The sequence below is a fragment of the Pseudonaja textilis genome, chromosome Z, assembly GCF_049901715.1.
Source record: "Pseudonaja textilis isolate UNSWEBS1 chromosome Z, rPseTex1.2, whole genome shotgun sequence".
Taxonomy (NCBI): domain Eukaryota; kingdom Metazoa; phylum Chordata; class Lepidosauria; order Squamata; family Elapidae; genus Pseudonaja; species Pseudonaja textilis.
In genome coordinates, this window is record NC_142008.1 from 98,583,954 (window position 1) to 98,595,887 (window position 11,934).

At 35.8% G+C, this 11,934-nt stretch overlaps 1 protein-coding gene across 3 annotated transcripts in view; it reads left to right on the top strand.

Moving 5' to 3' along the window:
* The window catches only part of IGF2BP1 (insulin like growth factor 2 mRNA binding protein 1), a 96,251-nt gene that overhangs the window by 46,195 nt on the left and 38,122 nt on the right, over nucleotides 1–11,934 (top strand). For all 3 annotated transcript variants that reach the window (XM_026710936.2, XM_087917386.1, XM_087917387.1), the window contains exons 3-5: nucleotides 3,683–3,731; nucleotides 6,527–6,578; nucleotides 7,952–8,015. In XM_026710936.2, coding sequence (XP_026566721.1) covers nucleotides 3,683–3,731; nucleotides 6,527–6,578; nucleotides 7,952–8,015 — 165 coding nt within the window. The remainder of the gene's footprint in view (nucleotides 1–3,682; nucleotides 3,732–6,526; nucleotides 6,579–7,951; nucleotides 8,016–11,934) is intronic.

Sequence of the window (11,934 nt, forward strand, 5' to 3'; positions counted from 1 at the left end):
AAAACTTAGAACAGGTTTGACAGCTAGCCGGCTTGCCAGTTTAGCCTTTTTTTTTATTTTCGTGCCTTTTTTTGTTTCGTGTTTTTTTGAAGTCTTTGATTAATTTTTAAACTTTATTTAAACTGATTTTTTGTTGTACGTTGGTCAGATTGTGATCGGAGGTGCCCCTGAGAGCCCATGTGGCCTGGGCTGGGGGCGAGAGTCCGCCTTATTTAGGTCTCTCTCTCCCGTGCCATTTGTCTTGTTTGTATTAGGCATTGCAGCCCCTTTTTTTGGCTTTGGCGGCCATTGCATGCTTTTCTTACTTTGTTTCTGTGACTTTTTGCAGGTAATATCCTTGGAAATTTAGTGTTAGCACCAGGAGCCCTGGTTGGTTTTTTTTTTTCTTTTTTGGATCCATCAGTTTAATTTTTGTGCCTAGTCTGCATTTTGAACTATTGATCTCAGGTTGGAATTCTTGAAACTTCCTGCCTTTGCATGGTCACATTGATGTGGTTAACTTATGGGCAAGAGACATTTTTCAAAAGCACCATAAGTCATATACTTGTGTGGCAAAGAGAAAAGTACTCTTGCAAGCAAGTCTTTGGATCCCCATTAAATCTTGAAAAGCATTCCAGAAGCTCTTCTTGGTCTAGGTCTAGGATATGAGATGCTACTCACAGACCCACCTTCTGGGTCTCCAGAACTAGTTGGTTGATCAGATGTTAGCATATTTTTCCAATCAAAGCTATTGTAGCCATTAGTTAAATAGGGGATTTCAAAAACTGGAATTTCACATAGGACAACTGGCTCAGTGACTAAGACCCTGAGCTTGTCGATAAAAAGGTCGGCAGTTCAGCAGTTCAAATCCCTAGCACCATGTAACAGAGTCCTGTTACATGTCCCAGCTTCTGCCAACCTAGTAGTTCAAAAGTATGTAAAAAATGCAAGTAAAAAATAGGGACCACTTGGTGGGAAGGTAACAGCATTCCGTGTGCCTTCGGTATTTAGTCATGCCAGCCACATGACCATGGAGACATCTTCAGACAGCGCTGGCTCTTTGGCTTTGTAACGGAGCTAAGCAGTGCCCCCTAGAGCCGGAAATGACTAGCATGCATGTGCGAGGGGAACCTTTACCTAACTTGAAATGCCAATTTGGGGCTTTGAATAATATTTTTGCATTTAAAGTGGAAAGCTTTGTGAAATTTTGTGTTTGAAATGGTTAAAAAATGAAGTGTGTACCCTTACATGTTGTTGCTATCAAAAAATGTTTCTTTTATGGTGTATATCAAATATGGATTGCTATAGGTTGCCTGGACCCAGGAGAGCCATTTACTTAGTGTGTTATGCATATCTGACTTAGACCCTGCCACGATTACACTCAGTTGGACTAAATATGAACCATTTTTATTTATGAAGTAAATTTCTGGAAACTTAAAAAAGACCTTTAAACCTTGAAATCATGAATCTTCATATAGTGATCAAAGACAAAACTCATTGTTCACATCCCCAAATTTGGCTGTCCTATTCTACATGAAAATTGAATAATCTGCCTCATTTTCTGTTTTAAAAAATTCCAAGCCATTTTTCAGGGTGATAATAAAATCACAATTAAACAGAAAATCAATAATAGAAGCAAATATCTCTGATAAAAAGCTTGGTTTGGGCAGTAGAATATCTGTCATCTTCCAATTTTGAACATATTTTACACATACTCACACACTATATATACACAATTCCAAGCCTTGAATGCTTATTGTTTGCTTGTAAGTGAATTTCTCCTCCTGAAACATCAGGGAAGCATCTGCCCACTTGTTCATATGTCCATTTTTCTAATCAGTTACTGCTGCTGTTTCTCTTGTACTTTTCTCTCTTGACTCATGTGCTTTCTGGCCCAATGCACTGCATTGCAACTGAGAATAGGCAAAAACAAAATATAAATGGCCTGAATGAAAACAGCTAAATCCAAGCACAAGCACAAGTCACATGGCTACCTCTAGTTATAGAGACTTAGAATACCAAACCTGGAGTATTTGGTTTTTTGTTTTTGTTTTTTTACAATCAGAGAGCTTTTAGGGTACAGAAAAGGAACGGGAAGGATTTCTGTTTCTTTTTTCAAATTTATTACCCAGTTGTTTTGAGAATTTTATTAAATAATGTGGAAAGTTTGTTTGTTGTTGGTTGATTGGCTTCCTGTTTTTATTATTTTTATAAATAACTTGTAGCAGTGAATACACACAGTACTCCTTCCTTCTCCTATTTCCCCATAACAACAACCCTGTGAGCTTGTTTAGGCTGAGAGAGAAAGCATCCAATTCAGTCAGGTTTTCATACCTAAGGCAGAACTAGAACTCACAGTCTCCTAGTTTCTATCCAGGACCTTAACCGCTAGATCAAACAGTTTCTTCTTAGGAAATTGAAAACCAGTCTCTTATGGATTATCTTCAGTTTTTGAATGTAGTAATCCTTGCCACTTAACTCACCCTCCAGTCTAGCTCTTATTTATGTCTTCAGTTTTGGTACTGAAGAAAAAGGTGTTATAATCTTGCCAAGGAGGAGAAGAAAATGAATGATAGAAAATTGAGTATGAAAAGCAGGAAATAGGAGAGAGGAAGTAGAGATCCATTTTTCTTCATTTTATTACTTTATACCCTTTTATTTCTGCAATTCCTTGAAGGACTGTATTTTTTTAAGATAATATGATAGTGAGATCAGGATTGCTGATGAATATGGGAGAAAGATGTATTGTAGAAGAAGAAAACTTTGGGACACTATGGGAACAAGGAAGCCTGCTGGATGGTTACATTTTGTTTAGAATGTTGTCCATTCTCCCACAGTGTTGGTTTTATTTATGATTAATAGTTTTTAATAGTAGATAATTTATTTTTGCTGTATGCCTCCTAAAATCATTTTTGTGAAATGGGCAGATATATAAATTTGCTAAATAAATAAATAAAATAAAAGCAGATTTGAATAGCTAATAATTAATTTCCATCTGTATCAACAGAGAAAGACAGTGAAACTCAGTTTGTTGGATTTGGCAAAAAGGAACGTTTACCAAGTTTTATAGGAAACAGCTCAATAAATATTTTCCTTACCAAAGTATTAAATTCTTCATTTAATTCAATGAAGTCCAATTATAAGCTATCATAACATACTTCATCTTTTATATCAGTATAAACTGTTTGGCCCTTAAATGATCACCAAAATCCAGAAGAACTTGCAGTGAAACTGCTTTCTCACCCTGTGAGAAGTTGCCACTTGCCAAGTACCTGAATTTTAATCACATGCCTATGGGAATGTTGCAGTGATTGTACTATAAGTACAAGGATATGTGGTAACTCACTTTTTTCAATGGCATTATAACTTCAGATGGTTATAAGTCAAGGATTACCTGTATTTGTATAGGTTTGTGTTTAATTTTATATCTGGATCTAATATATCTAATATATCTAAACATATATAATTGAGAAAAGTGCACAAGAGTTTGTCTTTTTTCTTCCTTTAATTCTCTTTTTTGGCTTATTTTTCTATTTCTGGTGTTTTGATGTTGTATTTCTTCAGTAAATAAAACCTAATAATCATCTGGACTTTTGTAAATCAGATCTTGCATACTGAAGCTATAGTATTGTACATAAATGATAGTTTCAAGATAGAGCATGCTGTTAATTTAAATACTTTTCTTTCTCTTTTTTTCAATTAGGAGCCGCAAAATTCAAATAAGAAATATCCCCCCACAGCTTCGATGGGAGGTAAGTCTGATGATATGAAAGTGGGCTTAAGACACAGCCAGGAATGGTTTTGGTTTTTAATTCAAAGAACTTTAGTATCTTTTGAGATATGTGTTTCTGACAAAATATAAGAAACTTCTTCCTGTTTCCCATCTGCCCTCCTGCTGTGACATCTATTAAAATGGAACAAGTCTATTTTTAACCAGATTTTCCAGTTCTGTCAAGTTATACAAAATAAAGGCATCATATAAATCTAATAATAACTAGGTGATAGCTATTTTATTGTATAAGGGTCCAACATTCTCCCCTATCCCAAGGTCATTGAACAGAGACTACAGAATGACATTCAACAAGAGTTACCTGATGCATAAGTTGGCTTGAGAAAGGGGCACGTCACTTGAGATCACATTGCCAATATTAGATGGATCATGAAAAAGGCACATGAATATCAAAAGGATCCATATATATATATGTTATCAATTACAGAAAAGCTTTTGACTATATAGAACAGAATAAATTATGGTTGGCTTTGCATGATCTTGGTTCTCAACCCACCTGATCAGACCTATCATTGTACGCTCACTTATCAAGAGGCAATAGGGGAACACTATGGCAGGAGCATCAAACTCACGTCATCACAGTGGCATCATGTGATGTATCAGAACTTTTTCCCCCTTCGCTAAACCAGGTGTGGGCATGACCAGCATGTGACGCATCCGGCCCTTGGGCTGGGAGTTTGACAGCCTTGCTCTAGGGAGATATAGATTGGTTTGGGGTCAGTAAAGGAATTAGACAGGAGGGACAATTCTACTCCTGAAATAAAACACAGGATGACTTTGTAGAACACAATAAGCAATGGCCAACTGCATGATTTTGGTGTCCAAATCCATCTGATCAGACTTATCAGATCACTATACACTGATCAGGAAGCAACAGTGAGAACACTTACTCTATGCAGTGGCAACACAAATCGGTTCTGGATCAGTAAGGGACTTAGACAAGGATGTATTTTGTCATCATTTTTGTTCAATCTATGTGCTGAAGTGATAATGCTTCAGTTAGATCTGAAACTCCTAGATGTTGAGTGGAGGGAGAATCATAAATAATTTGAGGTATGCAGATGATACAAAACTTTTGGCTAAAAGTAAAGGAAGACCTGAAAAAATGTTCTGAAAAATCAAGGACAAAAGTTAAAAAGTAGGATTGAACCTTAACTTCAGGTTAACAAAGAGCTTCAGGTTAATAACAGCTGCAGATGACATGAAATGTTTAAAATCAACAAGGAAGCAATATGAGAATTTAGTTTGAGAATTTATCTCTCTTGGATCAAAATTTGTTTTCCAATGACAATTCTACTCTTGAAATCAAACACAGGATAACCTTAGGCTGAACTGTAATAGTTAGCATGAATAAGATCTGGAATAGCAGCTATTGATATAAATATAAAAAGCAGCCTATTTGGAGCAATAGTCTTCCCTATAATGATGTATAGATGTGAGAGTTGGACATTAAGAATGGCTAATTGAAGAATGGACAACTTTGAACTGTGGTGTTGATGTAAATTATTGTGTATACCATGGATTTAGCTAGTACAACCAACAAAGAGGTACTGAACTGGACACATCCTTAGAAGCCAAAATAACAAGACAACATCTGATTTACTTTGGCCACTTCTTGTGGTGCAAATTCATTGAAGAAGCTAAATGATGCTAGGAACTGTTAGTGGAATAAGGAGAGGCAAGCAGAGAACATGCTGGCTTGTTAACATCAAAGCTGATACAAAGATGAACACCCAACAACTAAAAGAAGTTGTGCTTGATAGGTTAGCATGGAGAGCACTTGCCTGTAAAATTGATAAAAGTTGGACATGACTGAATGGTTAAAACAATCTTTCCTAAAAACTGAGTTCCCCTATAGTGTCCAATATTCGAAATCCTGAAATTACTTATTTTTGTTTAGCCTTGTAAAAACCAAGACAGAATACAGATAGTCCTTGCGATATGACAGGCCATTTAATGAATATTCAAAGTTACATACTCCACTCCAAAAGCTACATACAAACCCATTTCAAAGTTACAATCTCTGGAGTGCCCCTATGGTCATTTGTCCTTATGACTGATTCCAGAGATAGTGCAGCAGACAATACTTCAGTACTACAGTGACAAGTTGTGGTACAGAGGAGGCCCATAAGCTTTGCAATCCCAAGGGGCAGGGAGCAGAGCATGGAGAGTGGACTTAAAATAGTTGCCTAGAACAAGAAATGACTAGTACCTCATAATCCGAAATGTGCTAATGTGATAAGAATCAACCTAGACTCCCTTTCCTCCCTTCCCAAGTATAGTTAATTGCACAAACATGTCAGTAATTTCAATGTGAACTTTCCCTATTTTCTTCATTACAACAAACCTAAAATGGGATCTAAAGTGGGAATCAGTTGCTGCAATGAACTGAGTATTCATCATGTTTATCACTTATAAACCAACCTGTTTCAACATTGAAGTGTGTTCACCTGTCCAAATGTTATAGAACAAGGCATTTGGGTTTGTTTGCTTAAGTAAAGGCAAAAGCAGAAAGGTCTGTAATAATGTATAATGACATTGGTTGGATTTGCATTGCCAGTTGAAAGCCTTGAATATTTCTAGATTTTGTTCTTTGTTATACATTTTGGGGATAAGTAGAAAATATCTCTTCAGTTTTGTGTTGCTTTGTATGTTAAGCATGATTTAATCCCTCCCTCTTCTCTCTCTCTCTCTCTCTCTCTCTGTGTCTTATTTATGCATATTTTTAACTGTGTATGTTTTTTTTAATCTGAATAGGTCTTGGATGGTTTGCTAGCTCAGTATGGTACTGTGGAAAACTGTGAACAAGGTAAGTTTCCATGAGAAGGTTTGGAAAATAGGGGTAGTCTTTAACTTAAGATGGAACCCTACACCCCCAAAAGTATTTATGACCCAATTCTGATTGGCCGGACTCCTCCCTTTAACAGAAACATGACAACATTTTGCGCACTCAGCACCCAGCCCACATTTATGGCTGTTTGCAGCATTCCTTTGTCACAGGGCATTGTGTTTTTGCTGAAAGCAGGCATTTATTTCTAGTTTTTGACAGAAACACCTCATTGCAAACAATGGGTTTGCGCAATGACCACTGTAAAAAAAAGGTTGTAAAATTAGATAAGTCATGTGATGTCCAACTTTATGCCTATCATGACTTATGGTCATAATTGGCAAACTTTGTTGCAGAGGTAAATAAAGCGTATATCTGTGTCTATCTTAGTGCCACAGATTGAAGCAGAAATCTCTAACTTAATCCTAAATTTGTTTACTGCAAAGTAGTTTCACTGAACTCACAGATACATACTTTTGAGGAAATACCTTTGTGTAGTTGCTTGATTCTGATTATCTGATCCTGCATGTTTGCTTACAATGTGTTCCACCTCATTTTTTTTCAGTTGCTGTTAGTATTTTTTTTAAGTATTTGTTTTTCTCTAAACCAATGCATTCCTTACATGCATTTGATATACCATAAGATGCATTTAATATAGTTTTGGAATCAAGAACAATGCTTGGACATTCTGAAAGTACAAAAGTTATTGGGTAAATTTAGTTCCAATTTGCACATTAGCACAAAAGGCAAGGTTATAGTCAGCTTGTGTTGGAGTTCTCAAAATTAAATTGTAAAGCATTTCTATATGAGATCAGAGTATTGCCACACCACTGTTTTCTCCACCATTCATTTCCCCCCCCATATTCAGCAATTCAAGCAATGATGGGGAAATCAAATTCTTTACTCTTGAGATCTGTGATTCCTGAGATGAGAAGATGGAGTATAGTCTGTATTTAAATCTTAAACAATGACTCTTAATCAGTACCTGGATTAAAATGTAAAGCTAAAATAAGGATTTCTAAATAATAGCAATAGCATTTAGACTTATATACCGCTTCACAGTACTTCATAACCCGCTCTAAGTGGTTTATAGAGTCAGCATATTGCCCCAACAATATGAGTCCTCATTTTACCGACCTTGGAAGGATGGAAGCCTGAGTCAATCTTGAGCCGGTGACACTTGAATTGCCAAATTGCTAGCAGTCAGCAGAAGTAGCCATGACTCCTATGATGATATTACATGTTTTTAGTATTCTTGGAAAAGTGGAGATTTAGCTACTATTTCTAAGCTATTTTAATCATAAAGGGCATTTTAACTGAACTACATATATTTTTCTTTCTTTTTTATTTGCAAGTGAATACGGACAGCGAGACAGCAGTTGTTAATGTCACCTACTCTAACCGGGAACAGACCAGACAGTAAGTTTAAAGCGTTTTATTGGTTCGGTATTTTTGTGTGCATATAACTCTGCACAGAATACTGAACTCAAAGAAAGATATCTATATTAGCTGATTCTGATAGGTTGTTAGATCTGCAACATATTTATGATTTATTTATCTAAGAATCTGTGTCTCATCTAATTATAGTCTTATCACTTGTGTGTAAGATATCCTTGATCAATGCTTCTCTGAAATCTTGGACATGATCAGGGAAAGATTCTCTGAATTGCATATGTTTCTTTCTGGGGCTGTGGGAGAATTTTTTTAAAAAAAGAAGAACAAATAGATACTCACAATTAAGGTATATTGTTAGGTACTGCTTATTTTTGTCTCGATATATTATTCCATTATCTACTGGAAGAGAAGGAAGTTCTAGTCACATATTGTCATCATCACCATCATCATTCTTCTTCGTTGTGGACCAGTGCAAGAGTTCTTGCAGAAAAAGTACCCAAATTATTAGGGAAAACTTATTTTCTAGCAAGTGCATGTAGGAATGCTGCTTTAGTTGAATATTGCTTGTATGATTAATTAATGGACATTTCTTAAATCAAAAAACAAACCACTTCAGATATGATCTCTGGCAAATTCTGTGACATATTAAATTGTTACCAGTACTTGGCCATCTAAAAGCAAATGCTTCCTATACAGAAGTATTTGCTCTCCTTGCTACTGCTCCACTATGTGGAGGCAATGTGTAGAGTTCATGGAACTCAGCCGGAGAATTTTAAGCCTAGGTTTCAGATAACAGATTTTAACCGAGTGGCAAATGTACATGGGATGCTTGGTGGCATATAGATTGTCCCATGCTGGGTTATAGTTAATGTTAACACTCCCATCTATAGTTAGCTTTATGAATTGCAGGCCATTATCAAAGCTATATACAATTATTGATGTCTTTGGGCTCTTTTCCATTTAAGGTGCTCTCCCTACAGTTTGGGAGCCACCAGAAAATTAACCCTGCATCATTTTTGCTGCCCAGTTCCCAACCCCAATTTCCTTCATACTTTCTAACTAAAAAAATCTTAACATGATAAAAAGAATGCGTATTTTAGAAAAATATAGAAAAAATAGTGAAGAAATCAGACAAAAAATAATAAGGAAATGGAAAGAAGCAGCTTCTGGTCTTATAAATGTAATTATTATTCTTTGCCCCTTCTCTCTTAAATTGTATCATAATTTCCTCCTTTCCACAATCTGCTACAAAGGCAGGCAAGTTTAGAGAATGAGACATGTGTTTCCCTGTGCCCCAGTCAACATAAGCTTAGCCATCTGTCATTATTCTATGCTCCTTGTGAAGGTAGAAAGCCCTGCCCTGTTACCAACCACACTCAGTGTTTGTCAACTGTTAATAAGCTTCCTTTTTTAAAAACAAGTTTATTTTTCTTATCTACAAACATATATCATTGCATAAACAGTGTGACACCTAGATGCCTTACATTTTTTTTAAAAAAATGACAGTATTCCCATATTTAATACATTTAACAATATTATAAAACTTAACCTCAATATAGTTTTTCTCTTTAATTATTCATTATTTCAGTGACTTATTTTGTATCAATCTCCATATTCTAAATATCTCTTTTTACTACCAATATATTATTAATCATATTTGTAGTGTTTAACAGATTTAGTTATATTATCCAACATTTATCCCCTTTTAATGTTAATTGTACCTGTTGAGGTAATTCCCCATTAGGAGAATGAGTGCATACAGGGAGACGTATTTGAGAGTAGTGTTTGAATAATACACACAGATACACTGCACAGTAAATGTAGGTTTTTACTTCCAGAAACGTTAAGCAAAGTCCAAACAAGCAATCCAAAGTCATTCACAGGTAAATCAGTCGGTTTTTAGTCCAGGGATAATTCAGTAACAAAGTCCAGTGTCAAAAACAGTTCAGTATCAGACTTACATTAAATCCAGAAATAGCAGTTAATTAGGAAAAATGGAGGAACAGATGTTTCTGTCTAATAGATCTCCATCCAATCAATGCTTTTCCTAATAATACAGTAGTACCCGATGTAGATTTTCGTGTATTTATGTCTGTAGCAAAACTTGCATCAGCATATGCAGTTAAATTCAGTTCATCTTTACGCTCCAAATACAATGCATAATGCATTGTTTGTTTCAGATATCTTAACACACGTTTAGCAGCTTGCCAGTGCCTTTGAGTTGGCTCAGCATTAAATATCGCTAATTGATTAACATTGTATGAAATATCTGGCCTTGACCAATTACTGACATAAGATAAACTACCAATCAAGGACTGATAAATGTTCTTATCAAAAATAGGACTTTGAACATCATTATTGCTAAACTCCTGGCTCATTGGTGTTTTAGCTGGCTAACAAAGTTCCATTTTAAAATTTTTTAGTAATTGGTTAGTTTTATCTGCCTGTGAGATCTTGTATCCTCCCCTAGTTTTATCTATCTTTAAACCAAGATACTGTTTGATTTCTCCTAATTGTTTTATCTTAAATTTCTTTTCTAATAGTGAAATTATTTTAGTAGCTTCTTGTTAAGTTTTGGTGATTAATGCTATGTCATCAGTAAATAATAGCAATAATGAAATAACACTGTTACTTTCTCTTTTAAACAAACATGGATCAGCCCTTCCAGCTACAAAGCCTATTTTAGTTAATTCTTTAACTATACATTGGTTCCACTCATATCCTGATTGCTTTAAATCATAAAGACTCTTTTTTAATCTCCAGCAATCATTATTATCAGTATTATTATTTTTGAGACCTAAAGGTTTCTTTAAATATATAGTGTGTTGCAATGGTGCATGCAGATATGCCGTCTCTACATCCAAATGATTTATAACGTATTTCTCCTTAGCTGCCCACACTAATGCTGCCCTTAATGTAGTAGCCTTCAGACTAGGTGCAAACACCTCATCGTAGTCATTTGCTGTCTGATTGAACCATTGTGCTACTAACCCGGCTTTATGGGTAACAGTCCCATCTACACCTGTCTTAAGTTTATATATCCGTTTACATCCTATGGCATGTTTACCTGGTGGTAAGATAACGTTTTCATATATCTCCAGTCTTTTTAAAGATTCCAGTTCCTTATCCATTGCTTTCTGCCAAGCAGCCTGATCTTTAGCAGGATACCGTTTTAGTTCACTATAGTTGCATGGAACTGTATTCACTTGGCATACAACACTAGCCTGATATCTATCAGGTGGTTGTGTTACTCGGGTTGAACGTCTTGGTAATACAGGGCTTACTGGTGGACTCACCTGTGTAACCTGCTCCTGTTCTTCTACCTCCTCCTGTGCCTATTCTACTATTCCCTTCTGTGCTTCCTCTTTAATGGCTATTTGGGGTTTACTGATTTTATCTTTAGGGACTATTTGGGTGTCAGTAATACTATCATTGCTGGATTCCTGTTCCAGTTTATCCCATCCAATGGCTCAATAAATTTTGCATTAGCACTACAATAAACATGAGCTGTGTCTTGATCCCAGAATCTAAACGATCTGTGGTTGGCCTCATAACCCACAAAAAATAACTTCTTAGCTATATGTTGCCCTTTCAGTCTTACTTGTGAGGGAATATGCACCCATGCTGGAGCTCCAAATGTATGTAGGTAACTTAAATTTGGTTTTCTGCCATGCCAATGAGTTATTGTATTAACTACATTGCTTAAAACATGATTGCTACACATTATGGCCTCACCCCACAGTGTTTCAGGTAAACCTGAATCAGATAACATAGTACAAGCCAGGGCTTGTAATGTTTGCCCTCTTCGTTCTACAAACCAGTTATGTTGTGGTCTATAAGGTGCAGAATGTTTATGCTCAACATCAGCCAATTTCAACATTGTTTGGAATCTTTTGTTAACAAATTCAGTCCCATTATCAGTAACTAAAGTAATTACTTTACT